A 27,010-nucleotide genomic window follows, 5' to 3' on the forward strand; every position below is an offset into this window, starting at 1 on the left:
AATTATCAGTGCATGCTGCAGCCATGCTGTCACGATTTCTTAGAGAAGGAGGTGGAGCGAAAAGGAAAAGCTTCTTCCACTATGGTGGCTCCATAACTGGTAGCAGTAGGCAATTCTCAGCATTGCCGGAGTCTGAATCCAAAAAGGCCGGGGAAACCTATGAGGGAGGGCAGTCTATCGCCTTGTTGTGCTTGCCATGGCACAATTGTTATGTGTCTAGGAAAGCCAGGTGAAGGAAATGTCAATCCAAAAACAATGTTGCTTAAAAGGAAATTGTAGGTCTAGGCAACTTTCCAACGTACTGTATGTTGGTTACAAAGTTTCAATGGCTTTGAAGATTGTTATAATTATAACTGCAATAGAAGGTGGTATCCCTCTTGCTACATCATATTAACTCTGGTGGGTTTTGGTTACTTTTAATGATGAAGCAGAAGCCAGTAAAGGGGTTGTTCACCTTCCAAACACTTTTTTTCAGTTGTTATTTTCAAATTGTTCGCAATAAACAAAGACTTTCTTCAATTGCTTTCCATCTTTTAATTTTTACAGTTTTCACAATATTTAAACTACATTTAAGTTTAATGTTCATGTCTGGCAGATCAGTGATCGAGGAATCCATTTTTTATAACCGTACCTGACCCATACCCAAAACCTGACCACTTTGCGGGTATTAAGAGGGTACCTGACCCGTACAGGACTCTATCATACAGATTATTTGATTTATTCCACCACGTATTTGGAATTGGTTATTTTATTGATCAATTTGGCCCCCCACATCAGACTGAACAGTAGATTTGCCAATGTGGCAATCCTTATATTTCACAAATTATTCTGAGAGTCAAACTGTTAACACATATAGGACTATTGACAACATTTTGGTGCATTTTAATGCAGTGGTGCTCATACATTTGCCCATACATCTAGGAAAATATTCAGGTAGAAACGATATACAGAGTACACTACATTTGTACAAGCGTAAGCAATAAGAGACAGTTTTTATTATTTACATAATTTGCATAAGTCCCTGCCGATCAAAACTTACAACTATAAGTATAGTCTATGAGAAATCGTGGTCTCACGATGACGATCCTGGCCCGCTCGCACCCCTGGTAGTTCCGCCACTGCCTCAATGTAGGATTGAGAATCCACATAAGGGCTATCAATAGGGTTGCCAACTTTTGCTAGATTTTTTACCCGCTGGTGAGGGGGACGGCTACAAAAAGGGGCGGGTGTGACGTCAAAGGGGTGGGTTGTGTGTAAAATGGGCGGGGCCACAGCGCGGCCAGGACCTAAAACTGAGGAAAAAAGATACATTTACAGGGGATTGGGGGCAGGCTGAGGGGTCTTTTTAAGGGTATTACAAATTTACCGGCAGCTACATTGCCGGTAAATTTGTAATACCGGCCCCGGCCTTGGCAGGTGTTTTACCGGCAAGGCCGGTAAAATACCGGCTGGGTGGCAACCTTAGCTATCAAATGGCCAATAACAGCCCTTATTTGGCAACCCAGGAACATTTATTTTCATGCTGGTGTTGCTCCCCAAATCATTTTACTTCTGAATGTTTCTCATGAGTTCTAAAGGTTGGGGTTTCCTGAATTAGGGTCTCATGTGGGGTCTGCTTCCTCTGTAGTCACTTCGCTTCATTTCGCTGAACATATTATTGCATCACGAATGAAATATTTGAGTTCCAAAGGCGCAAGGCGAATAGTTATTCTTGTAGCAGCAGAGCGCCTTACGTCACAACTAATCACTACGCATAATGTTTATAGGAGGCGGAGCCTCTGCTTCCCGTGGCTACTTGATTGGGCGTTTCAGAATTTTTTTTTTATTTTCGTGCCGGCTCCGCTGAATTCACGGCTTGTTGTGTTCGGACTACATTTCCCAAAAGGCCGTGCCGTTTTAGCCTTGTTCTTAACAACAATGAGTTCGCCTACAGAAACCCATGCCCGGGCTGAATGACGCGTGCTAGTACTCTCCAGCATATGGGGCAAGGGACACGAGCTGTTTCTTATTGACGTTAAACGTGTCGTTTCTAATGTATCGATAAATAAACACCAAGGACGCTGATAGTGTGTGAGTGTGTATGAGTAGCGTCGTCCCCATCACGTGACCTTATCATTGGCATTTCTTGAAGGCGTCAGAGCGAGAGATGCTAGCGCTAGTGATGAAGACATCCCGATAGAGAAGAATGCTGCCACTAGTTCATGGGGATATGCTAAGCTGTCGCACGGCACACAGAGACCATGCCCCCCACACAGGGTAGCCCCCTGGCAGACCACTACTGCCGCAAATACACAGGCTAGCGGCGGGCACTGGAAAGCAAGGGCAAACAGCTGGTGCAGCTGCACAGTAAGCAGTCAAGCGCAGAGCTCAGCACGCACTTTACGTACGCACAGGCATTTACTGTACTTACACACACACAAGCACTAACTGTACCTACACAACAGCCCGAGGGGAGCGGCGCAAAGCAACGGCCAGTTTTACACAAAGGAAGGAGACTTCTGCTGCTGCTGCTGCGACCCCCTGACTGAGGAGGAAACAGTCGGGCCGGACAGAAGGAGGCTCTGTCATTAGCACTGGCGGAGAAGGCAAGTTGTGCAGCTTCTGAGGCGCATACACAGCCCTGCTCACCGCCAACATGTGGATCCCTACAGAGCACGAGAAATTCGGCGTAGGTGAGTGAAATGGTGGAACTTTCAGCCCTTTTCCCCCTTGTATTGCGGAGGGACACATCGCTCATCGCTGCCTGTCGTGCATGGGGCACGTCTGTCGTTGTGTTGTTCATATTTACACGACTTGCACATAGAAGGCAACAGCGAGTGTATTCAGATGTGTGTAGGCTGTGCATGGAGGCCAGTAGTACGGTATAGAGCAGAGAAGTGTGTACTGCACAGAAGTAAACACACACACAGTTTTGCCATAAAGCAATGTGTGCACCTTATCCTTATAGGTCACATCTCCCGACCTTCTGCTTCAACAGATTCCTCTCTGTTGCTTTTGTCCATAGAGAAACTGACATCAAAAACCTCTTTGATTATAAATCTATTTCTATTCCTGGGATGTGCTCTGTGGAACTTCTTTGAATGCATAACAAAAATGTGTGTGTGTGTGTGTGTTGGCTACAGCCCATCAAATGGTAACAAAGAAGCCATAGCAGGTATGTTTATCTGGCTTTATCTAATATTTACTAACCAACCTAATAAAACAAAAACAACAATTTCATTATTACCCTTGGATCGATGAATTGGTTCTGGTGTGTCGTCAGATGTTTGTAGCTGGGATACTTTGTTGCTAAACCTACTGATTGTTCTTCTGTTCAGGGCCCTCAAACCAGTTTTCCATGTAGGTTGCTTGTCTATGGGTTTGATTAAACTGATATTTATACGTGCTGCTGAAGTGACTTTTTTTATTCTGAGAAGCACACATTGAAGAATTTGTTTTTCTAAACCTCTCCAGCAGTAATAAAATCAAACATGCGTTGGAACGAAAGCTTTTAGCCATTACACTGAATCTGTCTATGACATATTTAATGTAGATTATTCTAGACAAGAAATATGCCCTGCCTTGCCAGTTCTAGAAATGGGACGTTTGTTATAATAAAAAAATCCCATTGGTTTCATAGCTTCTTTGTATTTTGCCTGGCATGGCTTTTGTTACTGCTTTTGTTTGTTTGTGCTGAGAGAAGTGTTGTGATTGTTGTCATGATGTGAGGTCTGCTCTATGGGATGTCATTTGCTAAGCCCCTCCTAACTCTGTCAGCAAATAGACCTCTCTCAAACCATCCGAGACATCCTGATTCCTTTGTAGTTTGTGGTACATATTATCCGAATATATTACTGCTTGCTTTAGACAAGGCAACTATGGCTGTATATCAACTATCCAGTCTATGGTTTATTAATTTGTCTGGCACCAAAGTGGTTAATATCAATGGAAATGTATGTCACCAGTACTTTTTAATATTTACTGTTTATTACCTTTAGAATAACCATCTGCTATCATTTTTGGATGTACTTTTCTACAACACAGACAGTTTTCTGGCATGTGTGGGATAGAGAACATAACCGTAATATTGTGCCTGTTTTAAATGTGCCTTGTAAAGCCATCATTCTTTGGTGTTTTGTTTTTCAGCCTGCATTTGTGAAATCATTTTTGCTGATATCTCTTCATTTACAAATCAAATATTTTTTTTTAATGTGAAAAGCTATAGCCTTGTATTCAGATTGGTTATTCTCTGTCCTTTTAAACAGAGGCAGGAATCCTAAATATTAACTTAAATCCGCACAACAGCTGTATGCAATATTATCCTGCCATGCCGCCACATGCTGGGTTTGTCATTGTGCTAAGACGTGATAAATTATACTCACCATTACTGCCTTTTGGAGGATGCTGGAAGTTGAAGTTAAAAAGAGAGAGTGCCAGATTGTTTTTTTTTAGTGTGTATACCACAGATAAGTATTGTGTGTGCTTCAGAGAATTGTTTTTCTTTCATGTTATTTACGTGGTTTCAACTGAAACCTTTTGCTTAATCATTATAAAATAGAGGAAATAAATGAGCAGAGTTACTGTAACCTTTTTTGTGTAATGAGAGCTCTGACATATATCATTATCCGACAATGCGCAGTCACCTCTGTTTGCAGATTATAGCTCTGCTATGTTTTATTGTCAATTTGGAGGAGTTAATCTGCACCCATGGGGGTTCCTTTTTATGCAGTACTCCATGTCATTAACACTGATTTTGCTTCTATCTGTCTAGAAGGACAGAAGTCTTTGATATTGATTTTTTTTAATATTCTGATGTAGTTAAGCTGAGCTAAGATTTAAAAAGCACAGGGTTGTTTTTTTGGAATGGCATGTGAAAAGCAAGTAGTTTATTTCAGGCTGCAGCATTCTTCTTGCATAGTTTGAGGTCATGGTAACAGGGAGCTGTCTTTGTCTCTGGTGCTGTTTTGTGTGTTGAGCTCTTGTGATTGGTCATCAGTTAGTCAGCGTCTGAAAACTCTAGAATATATTTATAAATCAGTGCCTGCTTGGAGAAGTGGTGTTTTTATGAGCCTGGTTATGAAGCATTGAGAAAGATTGAGGAAGGATTGCAGTACTCTTTATGTTTGTGTTTTTCTTCTTTGTATTTTACATATCAGGGCAAATTAATCAAAAAGATGTGCAGTATTAATAATGGTAACAAAGGTGTCTCTACAACAAAATAGAACACCAGTACCTTGTGCTTCTAACAGGATAATCCCAATTTTTATTGTAAGGTGCTTCAGACACTGCACACCCAATCAAACATTTCGGGACCCAAATGGCACTTCCTCAGTGAAGTGTATTCTCATGTGTATTCTATCCATAGATGTCTTATGTTTTTCATTTTACATGTAGCAGTGCACTTTGTAGTAGGAACAGTGTATATGCCTTTGTTAGTTAAAAAGTTTAACAGACTGGTAACAAAATGCTTTGCTATTTTGTATAAACTGTTTTCATATTGGCAAAATATTAATGAACATCAGGACATACAGTTTAGGTTGATACCACACCAGGAGATGTATAGATACATCTGCGCTACTGTGGACAACAAATCTCATGGAAAAACCATGTGATCACTCAATTTAAAACATTATATGTGGTGATCCAGCTTAATTGTGGAAAAATGCTGTCTTTTGCAGTTTCCAAAATTAAAGCTGGCCATAGATGCAAAGATAGAGTCATATTAAAAAAAGCCAGTGTCCCAACATTTTTCGTATCATGGCAATCGGTCGTTTAGTCAATCAGACAGGTTAAAAGATCTATTTTAGTAACCGATGAGATCTCTGCATGTATTGCCTATCTGAGAATTAGGTATATAACTACTTGAAAAGTTAAACGTTTAGACAGAAACAAAAGGCATATAGACCTATTTTAATATCAACAGCTAAATCACTGGTAGAAAATAAACCCTGACAAAATTCCACTGTTTTTGTGCATCCACTGGCACCATAGGTACCCAGACAGATATCATTGAGTCTGAAAAACTTGAAAAAAGAATTAGGCAAAACAAATTAGGAAATTCAATGGTTGAATGTTATATTACTAACACATAAAACAAGTTAAACTGTGAAATCCCAGGAAACTAATCTCAAAAGCCTGTGAACAGACTTTTCTTCAGGGTATCAGATGTTTCCTGTATCCCAGGTTTCACCATTGCATATTTGCTAATCCTGAGAAATTATGCAAAGTATTTGGGGTAAAGTACTATACAATAAACCACAGGAAGGGATCCCCAAAAGACCCAACCATATAAATACTTTCAATGCTACCTGGGATATTAAGGAAAAAAAATAAGGGTATAATTAGCTTTTTTTTGTCAGGCCACCAGATCAATAATACAGAGATACTAGAAGGCACTTTTGCCACCATCCATCAAAGAATGGATAACAATACTGTATAGGTATTATGAAAATGGACAAATTAATCTCATCAAAAAATGAAACAAAAATCAAAACAACTTTGTACAGGTATGAGACCTGTTATACAGAATACTCGGGACCTGGGGTTTTCCGGATAACATATCTTTGCATTGTTTGGATCTTCATGCCTTAACTCTACTAGAAAATCATATGAACATTAAATAAACCAAATAGGCTGATTCTGCTTTCAATATGGCTTAATTATATCTTAATTTAAACAAGTACAAGGTACAGTTTTATTCTTACAAAGAAAAAATCACTTTTAAAATTTTGGATTATTTGGATAAAGTTGAGTCTATGGGAGGCAGCCATTCCATAATTTGGAGCTTTCTGAATAACAAGTTTCCGGATAACGGATGCCATACCTGTACATTGCTGGTCGACATGGATTTTTTTATTTAGAATATGTGTTAAAGCAAATCTTCACCTCACCCATATTCCTCCAATATGAAAACATAGAAATTCATTATATATAAAGTAATTTTATTGTTCAGATGCTACAAAGTATAATGACAAATATAGATTTCCATGTAGGCTTTTAAAAACAGCAACTTTCTTTGTTCATAAACATTTATAAGCATATGAAACAATCATACAAATAAGTAGCATTTAAAACTTCTGTAATGAAAATGTAAAATAATTATTCCCCTGTAACCAAATGTTCCAAACATTTTAAGCTGTTAAAAAGGTAATAAAATTGTTAACTACTTGAACCTCAGCACTACCCTGTATGGTTGTGCCAGAGAGAATGTTAGTCGAAGCATACGGTATATGTATTACAAATCATGTGTTTTAGCCAAGAACTTGCTACAAAGTATTAATAATGCTGCCATCCTTAGTTGTAACATTGTATATTACTTAAGGTATCTTACCATACAGAATTTTTCAATTCAAATTCATATTCAAAGGCAGCACTATCTGTTAAAGAAAGAAACAGTATTTGTCACCCATTCTACAAAAAACAGGCTACACTCCATTGGTCATTTAGACCTAATGGATCCAAATCGCATAGCTTCTTTATCCACAGTGCTTCTTTTTGCAGAAGTATTTTCTTAACATCACCCCCTGTCTGCAGTACCTGGATCACTTCTTAAACCAACGATTTCAGTTGTGACATTATGTCTTTTCTGATTAAAATGGCATGATACTGGGGTGTCGGTATCACACTTGATAAAGAGCTGTTAAGCTCGAAACATGTTGTGTTGTTGAATAAAGGCACTTTGCAGCAGAATCCCTGCGCCTATTGGTATCATTACCCAATTACTAGATTTATAAATTTATCCATTGTCCAACTGTTTGCTGGGCCAAGCAGGCAGCTACCCACAGTTTCCACAGTACATTTAAACAGTTGTTTCAATATTAGCTTGGTCTTACTATAACGAAAACATGTTTTAAAAATCTTAACAGCTATGGCCACCTTTAGACCTTTGTAAGTTCGTTCTAGCAAAAGTCGCTCATTTAAAACAATTACACTGTTTTACAAGGAGCAGCCTAGTGATGTGTGGCACATTTTGTACATAATGAATCTGCCAGGTGCCAGTTTGTTCAGGTGCCATAACCCTTAGTAACTAATATGATGTTTGTTTTTAAACTTGTGATCGGTAAATTATATTTCCTGATTGGTTGCTATAGGCAATGAGGCCTTTAGCAAACTTTACACCTATTATATTATCTTATAAAGCTTACTGTCACTGACTGTGCAGTCTCTTTGATGTACAGGAGATTTACACCAGAGAATGTGAAAAAGCCAAGCATCCTGAAAAGAGTGAATAAAATGATGGTGTTCCTGAGCAGGATACAAATGTCAAATCAGGATAAGTGTTACATTTCACAGGCCCTAAACCACAGGCCCCGTCCTAGACCCCCACATCCACAAACCACAGTAAAAAATCCAAAAACCATGGGAGCTAAAAACCCATTGGTGGCCAGGGTCCCCCCCTACAAGTTAAAAAATAAAAGCAATCAGTGGGCAAGGGCCTCCTATATAAAAAAACTTCACTGGGGGCCAGGCTGCCCCCTGCAAGTTAAAAGAAAATTGGTGGTCATGGGTTCCCCCTACAAGTTAAAAAAAACAGCACTGGTGGCCAGCCTTCCCCCCACATGTTAAAAAAACATTGGTGGCCAGATTTCCCCCCACAAGGTAAAAAGAAAAACATTTTTGGCCAGTCCCCCCTTACAAGTTAAATTTAAAAAAAAACATTAATTCCCAGGGGCCCTATAGAATATTTTAAATAAACATTGGTGGCCAGGGTCTTGTAGAGTATTAAAATAATACGTTGGTGGCCGGGGGATTAATAACATTAAAATCCAAAATGTGTCACTGGTCGTTCCTCAAAAAAGAGAAAAAAAGAGAAAAGGGAGAAAAAACAAGACAATAATAGTGTAGCGTTCTTTTCTGGAGTCACACCTCCTTGCGCTTACATTCACACATTTATCAGTGCTATTAACCCCACCTCGACCTTCTTAGGTGCAAGTGAAATATTTACCAAGTGTACTCATAACACCGTCAAGTAAAAAGTGCAAGTGCTAAGATATGAAAAGAGAAGTTGAAAGGTAAAGGTAAGTAGGGTCTGGCCTTTTCCAGCAGGATTCTAATCCAAGTACAATCTGATAGGAAATACAGGACTGTGTTAGCTCATACATTCCCCTGAGGTAGAGCACATATGCTTGACTGTAAAGAAATGAAAAAGCAAACACCTGTGTGTAAGAGCCCTTTATCAGATGCTGGATACTTGATTTTGGGATGTGTAAATGTAGATGTCCTTGCTAAAAGGGGAGTGTTGAGAGGCATACTATAGGCAGGAACTATAACTATCAGAGATGCTACTATCATTGGTGCAGCAAGTGCAGGAAAAGTGGGGCCCAGATTGTTGTAGGGTACATGAGTTTGTTTCAAAAATGGAAATGCTAAATATGCAGTAGTGCAGGGCTTACAAGCTTCTGTTTCAGCTTGCACTTGTTCCTATGGCTGAAACCATGGTGTGACAAATCATTTCAGTAATTTTGTCCTTTTATGCTTGCTATGTGAATAGGAAAAATATGAAAATTAAAATTAGGAAAATCTGAACAAAAATAAAGCCATAATAAACCAAAATGAATCAAGTTAGCAATACTTTCAAAGCACAACACACAAAATCTTCAAGCTTTTAATTGATCTATAAAAGAGCTTTTTGTGCTACAAAGTTACTTAAAGAAGCTACAAAGCACTTCATTACACTGTTACAATCTCAGGGTGCAAGTTTCATTATCTATAAATGATCGATAGGAGAGATTTTTGTGACTCGAAGTTACAAAGCACACTGTTACAATCTCAGGATTCAAGTTTAATTTCTTCTGCCAAATTATATAATTTAGCAAACATTCCAGCTGTACAGGGCGTTTAATAGTTTGTTTTGGCACTTGTCTCTGTGCTCCATTGTCTGGGTATTTTGTTACCAAGCAGGAAGAAAATCGAGCAGCTTGGTATTAGTTATTATCTGGGTGCAACACATTTGACACTATGCAACACTATGAAGATAAGTGCTCTTTGCACACGCAAAGTGCTGTGAGTGTCAAAACACCTTAAATATATTATGGTAACATTGCACGCGAATCGCCAAGTGTAAAACACTATAATGACATGAAAATGCTGCCTTCAGCATCTGCAAAAGATTATGCAATTCAAGTATTTTATACTTGGTTTTTTGACTATTTTCATAGCCCAAGGGAACTGCAATTTCCCATGGATAACAAAATGCCAAGTGTACCATTGCGCTAACACTGCAAACTGAACCATTACGACTAATGGTATGTTAACTTTTTTTCTGATGTCTGAAAAAAAAAAATACAGATATGACACTGTATGATAAAAAATATGGATTTGGACTTTGTCTTTGTTTTCTTTACTGGAAATTTTCTTCTAGAACACATGCTGTGCCATGGATCTTACACAGGGGTGTAATCACAGGGGTCTGGGCCTGCTTGGAAAAAAAATTCTAGGCCCACTCTGCACAAAATCACAGATGTTCTCCCACGACATGAGCAAAATCTAATTTTCTTCAATAAAAACGTAGCCCCGCAGACCATTGGTTTTTTTGGCTGCCAGGATCATTGACCCCCATTTTAAATCTGAAAGAGGCATATAATTCAAAAACCATAAAGAATAAATAACGAAGACCAATTACAAAGACACTAGGACAAGACATTCTATAACCTACTAAAAGTTAACTTATAGGCAAACCACCCCTTTAAGTAATAACAGAATTTCCCATATCACCTGGACTTGGTGCCAGCCATGTTTTGAACATTTTGTGCTCTCTTAATTTAGGGGCATTTCCTGGGGGTGGGTGGGGGGGGTGTTAGTTTACCACGAAAAGTATACATAGTTTTTTTTCAGGAGAACCTGCTTTCTAAATCTCTAATTAAACAGAAAAGGAAAAAAGTATGACCCATAGTATTGCACCTTCCCACTCTTTTAATTTGCGGTCCCAATGGTAAAAAATAAAACGTAACTTTTACTAGTAACCATCTAAAATTGATATGAAATGAAAAATGTGTATATTACATATATTAAAAGCAAGGTTAGGTGCGGAAGCTGAATAGACACGAAGTCAGCAGCTAATAAACGGTTTTCAAAAATTGAGATAGTTGTATGGGTTTCTATTCACAGTGATAACTGTTTCCGCACGTCTATCTCAACTGCAGTGAAGTGCTGGTGACCCACGGTATGTTAGCGGACAGAATGGACCGAATGGTATTGCGGGTCAAAGTGTAACCTTGTTTAGAATTGAGCCAGAGTATGGCAACACACAATATTTTACAAGATAACTGTACTTGGGTAAATATACACGTGGGTATGGTTGACATTAACGTCAGCTCAAGTAAGGTTGCAGCGAGGAGGGATTATCAAGCCCAGTCTTCTACACCCTCCCAGACCATCCTTCGCAACCATTCCCTGTATCGTAACTGTAGGAGAGTGGCGGCGTGATCAATGGGGGAGCGAACCTTCCGGTATCGAGTGCGCCACCCATTTCCTCCCGCACCACCCTTCCTTTAAAGTTGGCCCAAAGACCTGAGCATAGGTATGCGACTAGTGGATAGCCTTTGACAAAGCTCGCAGGTTGCGAGCGAAACGCGCGTCACGCGCTTCTAATAATTTTTTAAAACTGTTAGGCAGGGACGGTGAATTTGCAGAGACTGGTGAATGGGCGGAAGGGTGGCTTGGGGTGCTACGTTACATCGCTATGGGCTCGATGTATTCCGCTAGTCGGATACCTGTGCTCAGGTCTTTGGGCCAATTTTAAAGGAAGGGTGGTGCGGGAGGAAACGGGTAGCCTTTATTTTGCTTTTCTTAGGCTTAATGATCAGGACAGTTACAACGTTTCAAGCCAAACAATGGCCCTTTATCAAGCTTGATAAACATCCTAAATATGAACGCCAGAGGTTTAATGAAGACTTTGATGACCAATGTGCATAGATATACCAAACTATGTGACGTACAGAGAACCCCAAATGAAAACAGCGCATATGAATTTTCACGGCAGACATTGCTGCTGCAATATAAGCACTCGGCATGTGTATTATGTGTCATAAGACAGTATGGAGACCATAGAAAACTATATATTCCATGATGAAACCAAAATGGTTCAATACATTGTTCTACTGCAAACTATAAAACTGCAAAGGCATGCTGAATCTAGTGTTTTTTATGAAATTTCTGAAAATTGTCACAAAGCTTGAATTTTGCTCAATTATATGCTCCACATTTCATAACGTTCCAACATAAAGCATCCTAAATAAGCATGCCTGGGGTCTACTGATCAGTTTGATGCCCAATATGCATAGATTTACAGAGACCCCCAAGTAGATATACTGCAGGCAAAATTTCCATTGGCAAAAAAACAGTAACAAAAAACAATGCAGAATGCAATGAAATCACTAAAATTAAATAAAACCACTAAAATCAAGTTATTTTGTTTTTAGCCTAGTGTAACAAGCAGTCAGAATCACAGTTTGAGTATTACTTCTAAGTGAGTGGGGAAGGAGCGAGTGGCTTTAAAAGATGCTCCTCCGCTCCCCTGCTTGAACTATGTTTTGTAGCACTTGGGTACTTTTATCCAATTCTTCATTCTGTGGCATTTAAAGGGTTAAACACTTAAATTATTGGTCAAATTACCTTTGGCGTTACCATTGAAAAATAATCAGACCCTGCTGCCAAGAAGCCAGAAGACAGAGACTGAATAATGGCGTCTAACCAAGTATAGGGGTACATGTACATATGCATCAGATTTTAAAGCATACCTGTACAATTTATGATTTTGTCTAATTGATTCTGTGTAATTAATTGCATAATTAGCTTGTGGCATGGAAAATAACATGCATATGCTTTGAGTATAATTCAGTATATATACCAGAAAGAAAATCAGATGTAAGCTTTTATTGTCTAGGGATATAGCAATCACCTTTGAAGAATGATCTGTTTTTTTTTTTGAAGCCCATAGACTTTAATGGGCGTCAGCGACATTTCGGCAGCGGCAAATTTTTGGCAAAACGAAACGGGTCAAATTTGCCCATCCCTACACACTACTCCAGACAAGAAAATACCTTTTTAAAATAAATTTTGCAGACTGAGAACTATCTGCAAGGTGTTTGTACTGTATGTTCTCTCCATGTTTTAGTGGGTTTATCTGGGTATTCCAGTTTCCTCCCATGCTCCAAAAAATACTGGTTAATTTTTTTCTTATAAAATTTACTATATTGTTTGTGTGAATGTAATAAAGATCTTAGATTGTAAGTGTAACGGGCCCGAAGGCACAGTAATAGTGTAGACCAAAGAGGAGACCAGACCAGGTTCGAGGTACAAGAGGGTTTATCCAAAGAATCGTCAAAATACAGGCAAAAAGGTCAGACCAGGCAGAAGACAAGCGGAATCGTAAGACAGGCAGGAATCGGTACACAAGTAATCAATATAGTAAATAACACCCAGGAACACAGTAACAGGAACCTATAGTTGGGCAAGGAGTGGAAGGGGAAGTGAGTTTAAATAGTCCCAGGGTTGGCGCCAATTTTTGACGCGCTTGCGTCAGACGCAGACGCCAGCGTCCCCACGCTGACGCCTTGACGCCGGCGCCCGATTCTGACGCCGGCGTCCGTTCCGTCGCCGACAACCAATCCCGGAATGGGAGGGAGGTGAGGTCATAGACCTGTGTCCAGCAAGAGCCATGTGGTGAGGTAGGCGGTCGCCATCTTGGACGCCATCTTGAGAAGCCGAGGTAGATTCCATTACAGTACCCCCCCTCCTTAGGGGGGGCCTCAGGACCACCGAGACTAGGGGAGAGAGGGAATAATTTATGGAATCTACGAACCAAGATGGGCGCATGGACATCTGAGCTCCTGACCCAGGAGCACTCCTCGGGACCGAACCCCTTCCATTCGATGAGATATTGAAGAGTGCCCCTGGAAAGACGAGAGTCCAAAATCTTCTTCACCTCGAATTCCTGGTGACCATCAAGCAGGACTGGAGCTGGGGGAGAAGAAGAAGAGGAAGAAGATACAGCAGGTTTGAGAAGAGAAACATGGAAAGCATTTGGGATCCGCATCTCAGGAGGGAGTTGAAGACGAACCGCCACCGGATTGATGACTTCAATGACAGGAAAGGGACCGATGAATCTGGGACCAAGCTTGGGGGTCGGAATCTTCAGGCGGATGTTACGGGTGGAAAGCCAAACTTTGTCACCAGGAGCATAGGGTGGAGCGGAAATCCTCTTCTTGTCGGCAGACCTCTTCTGGACCTGGGAGCTCTTCAGCAGATTAGAAGAAACAGCAGCCCAAATAGCCATCATGTGGGCAGCCTGATCTTTGGCGGCAGGGACATTGGTGAGGAGAAGATCCTGAGGGAATGCCAATGGATTCTGACCGTATACACAGAAAAAAGGGGATTGATGTGAGGAAGAATGGAAGGCGTTGTTATGGGCAAACTCAGCCCAGGGAAGGAGATCCGACCAATCGTCCTGGCACAGGGAGACATGGCAGCGAAGAAACTGTTCTAATGCCTGGTTCACTCTTTCAACGGCTCCATTCGACTGTGGGTGATAAGCAGAAGAAAATTGCAAGGAAATGTTGAGAGCTTTGCACAGGGATCTCCAGAATCTAGAGACGAATTGTGAGCCTCGGTCAGAGACGATCTCGGCAGGAAAGCCATGGAGACGAAAAATGTGTTGGATGAACAGCTTGGAAAGTTCAGGAGCAGAGGGGAGTTTATGGAGGGGAATGAAATGAGCCATCTTGCTGAACCTGTCAACGACAACCCATATGACAGTGTGACCGGAGGAAACAGGCAGATCCACAATAAAATCCATGGCAAGATGAGTCCAGGGACGAGATGGAATGGGTAAAGGAAGAAGAAGTCCTTTGGGGGGAGAATGTCCAGATTTGGAAGTGGCACAGATGGTACAAGAAGAAATGAAGTTTTTGACGTCCTTTCTCATGGATGGCCACCACACCAGGCGAGAAAGGAGTTCGGTAGTCTTTTCCACTCCGGGATGGCCGGCCTGTTTAGAACTGTGAGCCTGAGAAAGAAGAGACTGACGACAATCAGGAGGAACAAATGCAACCCCAGGAGGAATATTGTCAGGAGCCGAAATTTGAGCGGAAAGGATCTGTGAGGCCAAGGAGGGAAATAGAGCAGCGACGATCTTGGAGGGAGGTACAATGGGTTCAGGATCTTCGGAACAGGGAACTTCAGGAACAAAACTTCTTGACAAGGCATCAGCTTTTCTATTTCTAGAGCCAGGACGAAAAGTGATAATGAAGTTAAAACGGGAAAAGAACAATGACCATCTGGCTTGTCGGGGATTCAGGCGTTTGAGGGATTGGATAAATTCAAGGTTTTTATGGTCTGTAAAGATGGTCACGGGGATGGAGGATCCTTCCAATAAATGTCTCCACTCCTCCAGGGCGAGCTTCACTGCCAATAACTCACGATTCCCCACATCGTAGTTCTGCTCGGGGGAAGAAAATTTCTTAGAGAAGAATGCACAGGGGTGTAACTTCCCATCCGAGGATGATCTCTGTGATAAGACAGCTCCCACATCTGAGGCGTCGACTTCGAGGAAAAAAGGAAGAAGAAGCTCGGGGTGTCTGAGAATAGGTGCAGAAGAAAAGGCAGTTTTCAAGGATTCAAAGGCGTCCAAGGCTGGAGGAGGCCAGTGCTGTGGTTTACCCCCCTTGCGGATAAGGGCCAGGATGGGAGAGATCTTGGAAGAAAAACCTTTAATAAATTGTCTGTAGTAATTGGCAAAGCCAATAAACCTCTGGATAGCCTTAACACTTGTGGGGAGGGGCCAATCAAGAATTGCCGAGACCTTGGCTGGATCCATCTTGAAACCCTGCTGGGAGATGATGTACCCGAGAAAAGGGATGGAGGATACTTCAAAGGAGCACTTTTCAAATTTGGCGAAGAGACTATTTTTTCTTAGGCGAAGAAGAACTTCCTTCACTTGGGAGCGATGCTCGTGGAGATCTTTGGAAAAGATAAGAATGTCATCCAGATAGACGACAACGCTTTGTCCCAACAAGTCTCTGAATATATCATTAACAAACTCCTGGAAGACCGCTGGGGCGTTACAGAGTCCAAAGGGCATGACTAGGTATTCGTAATGCCCGTCTCGGGTATTGAAGGCGGTCTTCCATTCATCCCCCTTACGAATTCTAATGAGGTTATAGGCACCCCGAAGATCCAGCTTGGTGAAGATCTTGGCCCCTCTTAGTTGATCGAAGAGTTCGGAGATTAGGGGGAGAGGGTAACGGTTTTTAATGGTGATCTTGTTTAACCCCCTATAATCGATGCATGGTCTCAGACCTCCGTCTTTTTTTTCAACAAAGAAAAATCCGGCACCAGCAGGAGAAGAAGAAGGGCGAATGAAGCCTCTTTGGAGATTCTCCTGAATGTAGGTCTTCATGGCGGCCGTCTCAGAGGGGGAGAGAGGATAGGTGCGACCCCGGGGAGGCATGGAACCAGGAAGAAGTTCGATCGGACAGTCATAGGGTCGGTGAGGAGGAAGAGTCTCTGCAGAGCCCTTATTGAAGACATCGGTAAAATCTTGATAGGCGGATGGAAGGGAAAAATTGGAAGACACAGAAGACACTTTGATAAGAGGTACGGCAGGCAAACAGTTCTGAAGGCAATAGGGACTCCAGCGGGAGATTTGCATGGATGACCAGTCAATGACTGGGTTATGAGTGCACAGCCAGGGGAGCCCCAGAACGAGTGGAGTTGAAGGGCAGTCAATGAGTAGAAAGGCCAATCTCTCCAGATGCATGGTGCCCACTCTTAGAGAAAGTTCAGCGGTGGTTTGAGAGATAATGGCCGAAGACAGAGGGCGGTCATCAATAGCCAATACTCGCAGAGGAGAAGCCAAGGGTTGTAGGGGGACCGCATGACGAACAGCAAATCCTCTGTCCATAAAATTTCCAGCAGCACCAGAGTCCAGGAACGCTTGCACTGGGATTTTCTGGGAACCGAATTGGATCTGTGCCGGAAGAAGAAAGCGTTGAATAGAAGGTTGGGGAGGATAACAAACACCACCCAGATAGGTCTCCCTAAACCTACCTAGGTGCTGGCGTTTCCCGGCTTCACCGGACACTCATGGGCGAAGTGCGATTTACCCCCACAATACAGGCATAGACCAGCAGCCCTTCTCCGTAGCTTCTCCTGTTCAGAGAGACGAGCCCGTCCTATCTGCATGGGTTCCTCAGAAGATGGAGCAGAGGAAGCAGAAGCCGCAGGAGTAGGAGAGGGAGAAGCAGTAGCCGGGTTGAAGAGTAGGGGTCTCTGGAAGCGGGGAGCCAGTGTGGATTGGAACCGGGGATACTTCTTCGAACGCTCTCTGTTGAGCTCGACTTGAAATTCCCTGTCGGGTGTCAACCTTTACGGCCAGCGCCACCAGATCCTCCCACCGAGAAGGAATTTCCCGGGAGACCAGGTCGTTTTTGATACGCATGGCTAGGCCGTTGTAGAAGGCGGCATGGTATCCATCATTGTTCCAGGTGGTCTCCGCCACTAGTGTGCGGAACTCGATTGCGTACTCAGGAACAGAGCGAGTGCCTTGCTGGATCTGGAACAAGCGAGCCGAGGATGACATAGCTCGACCAGGGGCATCGAAAACGACCCGTAATTCACGGATGAAGGCCCTGGCGTCGTCAATCAAAGGGTCCCTCTTCTCCCACAAAGGTGATGCCCACTCCAAAGCCTTCCCCTGCAGGCGAGCAATGATGTACCCCACTTTAGCCTGTTCGGATGCAAACTGACCTGGCAGCAGGGCGAACTGGATCTCGCACTGGTTGATGAAACCTCTGCATGCATCAGGGTCGCCGCTGTAGAGGGGAGGCGCAGGAATGCGAGGCTCCGAGGGTTGGAGTGGGCTTGCAGGAACGGCCACAGGGACCGGGGCCACAGGTGATAATGCCGACAGCTTGTCCAGGATAGCTTCTAGAGCCTGACCGAAGTGCGACTGCTGGGCTTCGTATGACTGCATGCGGGAAGCCAAACCGCGGATGGCGCCACCGACATCAGGTGGAGCTGGAGTCTCCTCCAAAGGGTCCATGGCCCAACTATACTGTAACGGGCCCGAAGGCACAGTAATAGTGTAGACCAAAGAGGAGACCAGACCAGGTTCGAGGTACAAGAGGGTTTATCCAAAGAATCGTCAAAATACAGGCAAAAAGGTCAGACCAGGCAGAAGACAAGCGGAATCGTAAGACAGGCAGGAATCGGTACACAAGTAATCAATATAGTAAATAACACCCAGGAACACAGTAACAGGAACCTATAGTTGGGCAAGGAGTGGAAGGGGAAGTGAGTTTAAATAGTCCCAGGGTTGGCGCCAATTTTTGACGCGCTTGCGTCAGACGCAGACGCCAGCGTCCCCACCTTGACGCCGGCGCCCGATTCTGACGCCGGCGTCCGTTCCGTCGCCGACAACCAATCCCGGAATGGGAGGGAGGTGAGGTCATAGACCTGTGTCCAGCAAGAGCCATGTGGTGAGGTAGGCGGTCGCCATCTTGGACGCCATCTTGAGAAGCCGAGGTAGATTCCATTACAGTAAGCACCACTGGTGCAGGAATTAATTTAATTGATTATTATTTATTTAAAGCACAGCAGCAGATTTCTGCACTAATAATAATGACTAGAGTTCTATATTTATAATTGTTATCATGATAGTATTCTTATATTTTATGTCAGAGGAGTCATTATTCCCTATATATATCTATATATGTATGTTACAGCGATCAGTACCCCTGTTTTAGTAAGAACTTTATTGTTTTTAAATTATTGCAATAATCATTCTTACATCAAATGAATGCCTTAATTAGATGTATGTTTTTAATATTTCTGGGAGTTAATACTCCTGTCAAATGTAAACAATTTATAAAAAAAGTGAAGAATGGATAAGGATCTAGGAGCTCACTTTAACAAACAGAATGCAAAATGAAGCATGCAGAGCAAAGAAATCATAAATCCGATAAAAGACTGAATGGTTATTGCTTGTCGATGACGAGAAGAAAAGGATTGCATTACCCAGCTCAATGTTTGTATATCAGTGAAAGAGGTGCTTTTTGGAAACCTTGCTAATCTTTACATTTTTAGGCATATGGTCAACTTTAGACTGTATAGGCAGATGTATTTGCTGAAAGAGGGAGTATATACTCCCTCACTTTACATATCATTAATATAATTTCTAAGACAGACATACTAATAAAATATTAACTGTCCAGAAAGAGAAGTAACTAACATGGTGCAAGGTCTAAATAAAACTTTATGTAGCTAAAAACTTGAGACTTTCCTCTAGTTTATGCATAGTAGTGCCAAATTGACAAAAAAAGGAGAAGGAAAAAAAAAAGAAAGAGAAAGCCATGAATTTGTTTCACAAATTTGGCTTTAGACATTTTACTGTAACAGAAACAATAACCTTGCTGTACTCTGATTAGGTTTCCAGTCTGGCTTTGGTTAGGTGCCAGTAATCGAGCTGTGATCATTGACCTAACTAATTTCTCTTTTTGTTTTTAAGAAGTAATACAGGTGATAAACAAAGGCTGCTTATGTCTCTCCAGCTGAGCCTCTGACCCATGAAAATTATATGGGCCTGTCAGAAAATGCTGCAAAAGCTTGACAGCGACATTGCTTTTTTCATTTCATTAATCAAGAATACTTCTTTCTTGTTTTGACCTTGCCTAGTACTGGATCTAGATAACATTTTATGCAGATATTTCTGCTCTATTTTATTTACTGCCCTTATACTGTAGCCTCAAAGTAGGTTCTTGTTTTTAAATTTAAATAAAGTTAATGGCAATGCATCTTTTCATATACTATATACAGTAGATCATATGCTTGGTTGATTTGATTAAAAAATACTCTCTGTTATGGTCTGTTTCTCCAAAGGATTCTAAATTACATACAAAAATTGATGATGGAAAGATTTTAACAAACAACTTAAGTATTTTCAGTGCAAAAAGAAAATTTGGCATTCAGTGAAAGACCGGAAGACCGACTTGAGAGATCTTCCTCATATAGGGTATACAAAGAGGTGCTTGACATATTATCATTGAAACAAAAATAAAGAGGAAGAGGGAAGGAATGTATGAGAGATTTTTCAGTATTTCACATACTATAAACTAAAAGTGCTTTCTGGTTTGGGTTTCTGCCTGTCCTCTTCAAGTGACTTCAACGAAACAACAACCCAAGTCCCCCTGTAGAGGCCTCCCTCCCTAACCACTCCATAATAAAAAAACACCAATTGACTTGAGAATCACATTATTCCATCCATTTATATTCAGGCTAAAAATATTGAATGTTTTAATAAACTGAAAAAAAAAAGTTGTTTGAGGAAATTCCAATTGATTTCTATAGAAACTCACAGTATTATTTATTTTTTTTACTTTATTTCTGGTATGTTTTTGGGATCTTTTTTCTTTAATAAATACTGACTATTTAAGTTTTCAGATACTGCCTCTATTTTTCTCTCGAATAGACAAAAGGACAACTGGATTTTTGATAAACCTGCCCTAGAGCTTGTGTAGGTGAAGCCATGATAGGGTCAGCTGAAATGCAGCTGTGGCAAGATCACAGTTAAAAAAACCTGAGCTGGTGTAAAGTGGTGTCTACATCTCTCTATTTGCTATATTTTATCCAGAAAAAGTTGCTGTTTTATAAGTATGCTTTGGGTTTTTATGATTTTTATTGAAAGGGAGGCCTTTCCAGCAGGCCTGGCATTGTCAGCAGACTGTCATTCTTCTTTGAATTATTTCCTTTGAATCGGGTAACTACTTTATTTTATTTAGCTGGCTTTACCTGTACCTAAATGAGAGTATTTTGGTCACCTATAGAGGAGACAGCCCCCTTTGTGGTAGCAGGGTCTGTTTTCTCTGTATTTATGCCACTGCTTCCAGATCAACAGTCGGATTATAACTAATTCCTGACCAGACCAGGCTAATTATGTAAGGGGCGGGCAGGGCCACTCTGGCCATGAGGCAAGGTAAGAATCTTGCCTCAGACACCACGGAGCGGCCAGTTACCAGGGGTGGAAAAAAGCTGCCTCTGGTAACTTTAAGAGCAGAATTGTTACTCGCTACAAGTTAGAAGCGCGGAGTGGGAGGGGGGGCAGCATCAGCCCCTGTAAGGCGCCTGGGGCGGGGCCAAAAGTAGAAGGGGCTTGACTAAAAAAGATAAAATAGACAATCATCTTAATCTTTTTTGCTTAAACACCCCTGATTTTGGAATTCAGACAAACTTTTTTTTACCATAATGAATGTCAATACCAAGGGCCAGGTTTCTAATGGATTGTTAAAAGCATATTTACCAAATAGTTAATGGCTTTCACCCATTAACAAATACACTTCTGTGAGTCTTTCTGTTTTGAGCTCTAAATCTACTCCCAAGTGTGTTAGGAGTCTAGTTCATAATTGGTTCTTTCTATAGTATTTTTCCAGTCCTCCCTGTCTGGCCACAACCCAGGTTACTGCTTTTTTTTTACAGTTTCAGCTCCTGTGACCTGCTGTAACCATCCAATGTTCCTTTAATTTTGACCATTGGTTTTGGTTTTTGGGTAAAAATTGTCTATGCTGCAGAATGTGTAGAATCTGGCCTGCTCCTAACATGTTTTAACAGCCTTAGGGCCTCCAAACCCATTCTTATCTAGCCTGAGCTTGACAGAATAAGCAATCCTGTTGGGGCCAGTCTATTAAAAGAGAAAGGTCGATAGACTAAGGCCAGATCAAATTGCTAATAATCTTTTGTGGAAATTGTTTGAACTTGAAATTTTTGAAAAAATGGAAAATGTTCTTGGTGATAACTGTTTGAGCCAAATAATGGAACTTGTTCGGTACCAGCATGAATGGACAGAGAAATTCTCAAATATAGACTCCAGTCTTGAGCATTTGCAAATTAGGCATCACAAACTTGCTGTTGATTTTTGAATGTGGTTTGATCAGAATAAAGGTTGTATGAAGGTAGCCTCATTGCATTGACATTAGTCTCTGCTGGTCAGTTTGATGCAAAATTGTAACGCTTAATTTTGTTCCCTCTAACCTCTGTTTCTCATGATTAGACAATACAAGTATCTAATAGGGGTTCCCTACTCTATAATAAGAAAAAGGCTGCAACTTTTGAGCAGGCATAATGTCATACACCATTCATTTATTTTCAGTTGCAAGTTTATCCTGCGCTGTTCTTTGTTGAAGGTCACTTCTTATTTTATTTTGTCGCAAACTAAGGCAATTTAAAAATATAACTGTTATAAGTAGGTTTTCTTTTGTATTTATTCTTTAAGAAGACATCATAATATTATTGTGTGACTTATTGTATTCAGAGAAAAGAAGTTGCTTTAAGCTTTTTGTATTTATCTTGGTGTAGTATTCTGGGGCCCAGTACAGAGAGTGTGACTGGGTGCTCTATATTTCAGCAAACAGTAAGTTGGCATGATATCTACTGTCACAGAATTCACTACTCCCCTGACAACTGCCCTTATTTTTATATTTGGGTATAAAATATAACAAGAGAAATTACTTCTTTCATGCATAACTAAAAACTAGTTTTTTCTTGGTATGAGGGTACCTAAAGAACTGTTAATGACTAGAGGGGTAATTTAAGTAACAGACCGTTACACTCCATTTTGAAACTTTCACTAAGGCTGTGTTAGCACTGTACTGATAAGGGGTGGTAGAGCAGAGACTTTTAGGTATCCCGCCACCAACTTGCGGAATCATAACTGATAAATATGTGACCGCGACAGTACTCCTACAGGTTTGGAAATAAGCTTGCAGATTTTTTAATAATAATAATAATAATAATAATAAATTTGTAATAAATTATGTTCAGATATCAACATAAATCAATGGCTTATGGCTCACTTACAAACCAAGTGCAAATTGCTAATTGTACACTGGCTTCATAACATTACATTATGATTATGCATTGTCACTATTTCAGAAAGGTACCTGCGTCTATCTATGTTTCTTTGCAACTTCTATTGAGTGCGCTGTGTGCGCCTCCAGTCTGGTCTAATAATTTTGTGTGCAAGTGCATGTACTGAACCAAGTAAACCTTGGTCCTGCAGCACAGACTGGACCTGCTTGTCATTTCAGGGTTCCATTATTGAGTTGTTAATCTCATGCTGAAACCTTAAGGGTAAGGACACACTGGACGATTTGTCGCCAACGTTTTTAAAAAGCAAATCGCGGCGACATATCGCTCGTTTTGTCTCTGAACTAAAACAAATGAAAGACGCCAGCTCCTGTGCCCACAGCGCGTTTGTGAATCGCCTGTAGCTCCAAAACGCACTGAGACCCTTTTCCGAGCGATTTATCAGAAATAGCATGTACTTAGAAAAGCACTGAAATCTCCTAGACACGCACACACATACAGATAAGTAGCAGCAATTGTATTCAAATTACAATGCGAACGCAATGACGCAAGAACGTAAAGACGCCAGGTTACAGCGGGAAGCACAAACCGTTTCCGGTTTGGGTGGAGCACGTACCGCACAGAGTAATGGGATACAAATCGCTCTGTGCCAATAGTCGCTGTGAATCGTCTGTTCAAAAAAGACGATCGTCTTGTCGCCGTGATTTACTTTTTTAAAACGTTGGCGACAAATCATCCAGTGTGTCCTTACCCTAACACTACACACCAGAAGTGATATCATTCAAACACACATGCAGAACTAATCGGCATCTATATCAGTGCATTGGAGAAAGTTACAATGGATGCAACTTTCTATTTAACAACATTCTCATTTTAATGTTTTTTTAGGTCTTTGAAACCACTACTAAATTCACTTTCTCTAAAAGCATGAATTCCACGGAATTTATTTAAAGATCCAAATTTAAAACGCATGAATGAAAAAAACTGGGAATGATCAGAAAAAATACGATTATCTCTAAAACTTCTAAAAAGGAAAGCCCTGGAGCTATAAACGCAGGGGCTGCATGACAAGGGATCCGGATGACCGCAGACAGATTACACTGGTTTATTTTTAAAGATTGGCAGAATCAGATGTAGCTGTGAGTGGGTGAGAAAGAATGAGTTAAAGGACTAGTAACATAAAAAAAAATGTTTAAAAATTCATTTTTTAGCACTGCCCCTGCCTCTTGTTAAAAGATAAGCCATCCCTTTATCTGCGGGCTCCATGTTGGCACCTACCGGGCCCTTGGGGGGGTCTCTGCGCTCCTCAGCTCAGCCACCTCACTGCCCCAACTGCCATGAAGCCGAGAGGTTGGGTCCCGCCGGGGCCAGTCTGAGAACTGGAGGTGGCGGTAGTGCTGGTGGAGGGACTGTGTTCACTGTCGGTGTCGCTGCCCTGCCGGCTGCACTGTTGTCCGTACCATATCCCCCCAGAGGGGAGTGCAGGGAGCCCTGCAGAGATCCTGGATGGAGAGCTGCACCGGCCCCTGGACTTTGCACATCGATCCAGCCGGCTCCAACTTCCCACCAACTGGAGGCCCCTCTGGCCGAACTCACTTCCCCACAATAATAGCAGGAACAAGTATGCGTCGGGAGACCGGGAGGAGGATGAAGGCGATGCTTCTCAGTGAATAGCCAGGTAGGAGAAATTGATCGCTGTAGGATGGATGGTCGCCTTTTCGCCTTTTCTGAAGAGGACACTAAGTGGACTTTCTGTAAGTTATTTCTTAATAAAGGCTTTACTATTTAAAAGTTTCATTTGTCTTGGTGTTTATTTTTCATTGTGCACTAACAAACATTTTTTTTATGTTACTGGTCCTTTAAGGCAGGGGAAAGCTGGGCTGGGGTGGAGAAAGAGACAGATGTGATGTCTGGGGAAGAAGCTGTTCACTTCCTTATCTTCTGATCAAGTAGAAACATGAGGCAGAGCTCTCTCTGTAACATAATGTTATTAACTGCAGTATATACACATTAAGTCCTCAGTAAACTGCTGGCTTTGGGGGTAGAACTATTTGGCAAACTGTTTGTTTCTTGCTGTTTGTTTGCTGTTTTACAGCAGTTAATCTCACTATAGTTACTGAGGCAGCAGGAAACAAAGCCTGGGTCCTAAAGGCATCCTCTCTATTATATATAAATCCAGCCTGTGACACTTAGCTGCTGCTACTGCAACTCATTAGAGTATACAGAGAGCTGTAGTTGGACTATAGAGAGAGGGCAGTGGGGCTCATTTGGGAGTAGAGCAAACCTGAATATATTTATTTGCTTGGCCTTTGCTTTATCAATTCTGCATATTGCACAGTATTTCTAGAGCTATAGTTACTTGATTCAGCAGCCTGTCTTCAGGGTCTCACCTATAATTTTACTGGGCTTTATTGAGTTTATTTGATATTTATGTGGACAACATTCCAGCTGCCCTGTCATCATACCCAATAGAGGCTGCACACTGTCATTCAGGCTGTACATAGGGCAGAAGTAGTTCTACTGTGTTAAGACAGTTCCCCCTGTGAGTTTATCATGGAACGTGTGACAGAGCTCTCTCTTTTACATAAGATTATTAGCTGCAGTATATACACATTCACTCCTCCCTATACTGCTAGCTTTGGGGGGTGTTAGTCTCTTACTGTATATTTGCTGTTTTACAGCAGTCAATCACACTGTAGTCACTCAGGCAGCATGGAAGTCACCCTGGGCCCAAAAGGATACCCTCTGTATTATATAGAAATCCCATGGGGCCTAGTCAGGAATAGGACAAAGTCTGACTACAATAATATTCTGCGCGCTGCTTTCGGAAATTAGCACATTGTATGGTATATCTATAGATATAGTTGATTCGGCAGCCTACTATCAGATTCAGACCTCTATTTTACTGTGCTCTATTGAGTTACTGATTCAGCTCATGCTCAGAGGACAATCCGCTGCTACTGCAGATGGAACCTACATATAATAATTCTCTGTTAGAATGTCTAGTAGGTTTCCAGATACCGAGGGGGAAGCATAAAATAGTGACTGCTTATTGTAGCTTGGACCAGATGTGGATTACAGTATTTAAGGGTGTGTGCATATGCAGTATGTATGTGTGTGTATGTATGTGTGTGTGTATATATATAAATATATATATATATATATCAGACAACGCCAACATACAATAGTTCTTGCAGTGCCTGTGGCTTGCAACAATGTCAGGATGCTTGCCTTGGGGGGCGATGGCCAGAGTTTATTGGGCTGAGTAGCCAATGGGTAGCTAGACATGCTCTTGATGGGCAGGAGTAGTGACAAGTGGCTGCCTGGTTACACTTGCCCACTTGACCCCTAGCTGTGAGGTGGCCGGCATACCAGGTAGTCCAGGAAGGGGCATGGTGTTTGATTATTGGCAAGCATTCTCTCTGGGAAAGGGGTTCATTTCACTTTAATATTTAAGTTTCAGTAAATCCATAGCGCCTGCAAAAAACAAAAATAATAGTAATATTACCGTACACTTAGCACAAAGTTGCTTGCATTTTCATGCCACTCGGCTAGCATAGCTATTGGGGGTTACAGGCAGTTCACTGTATCTGGGCAAGTATATAGAATAAGAGCCCCCAATATTATATAATTTCAGCAAACATAAGTATGGATGGTACAAACTTGCAAAAAATAGTGGGAGCACTTACCAGGTACTAGGATTCACCTGTGCATGTCACAAAACCGAAGATCCCAACGGTTGCTTCCAGAGAAAAAGTGAGTTTGTAGGTGCAGCACCAAGGAATCCAGGAAGTAGAAAAATTAAAAATATAAACCTTTATTCAAGCATTTTAAAATGGTAGTAGGAAAAAGCATGCCCCACACTAAACAATGGGCTGTTCACTCAACGCGTTTCATGGCTCTCGCCACTTCCTCAGGAGTGCTTGAATAAAGGTTTATAAGTATGGATGGAGCACATAAGACACAGCCTCTGCCGCAAATAATTATTTATTGAATCACAACATGTTTCGGATCACAAGGATCCTTTATCATGTTGTGATTCAATAAATAATTATTTGCGGCAGAGACTGCGTCTTATGTGCTCCATCCATACTTATGTTTGCTGAAATTGTCTGTGGGTCTTCTGGTGTGGCCTGACTGGAGAGTGAGCACGATACACAAGTGAAGGTGACTGAAC

The 27,010-nt window shown here is 41.5% G+C and overlaps 1 protein-coding gene across 2 annotated transcripts in view; it reads left to right on the forward strand.

Moving 5' to 3' along the window:
• Window positions 1-1,831: 1,831 nt before the first annotated feature.
• Window positions 1,832-27,010, forward strand: part of LOC108713119 (dedicator of cytokinesis protein 4) — a 154,986-nt gene continuing 129,807 nt past the window's right edge. For both annotated transcript variants that reach the window (XM_041588552.1, XM_018255892.2), the window contains exon 1: window positions 1,832-2,672. In XM_041588552.1, the coding sequence (XP_041444486.1) occupies window positions 2,636-2,672 (37 nt within the window). In that variant the 5' untranslated portion in view covers window positions 1,832-2,635. The remainder of the gene's footprint in view (window positions 2,673-27,010) is intronic.

The sequence above is a fragment of the Xenopus laevis genome, chromosome 3S, assembly GCF_017654675.1.
Source record: "Xenopus laevis strain J_2021 chromosome 3S, Xenopus_laevis_v10.1, whole genome shotgun sequence".
Lineage (NCBI taxonomy): Eukaryota > Metazoa > Chordata > Amphibia > Anura > Pipidae > Xenopus > Xenopus laevis.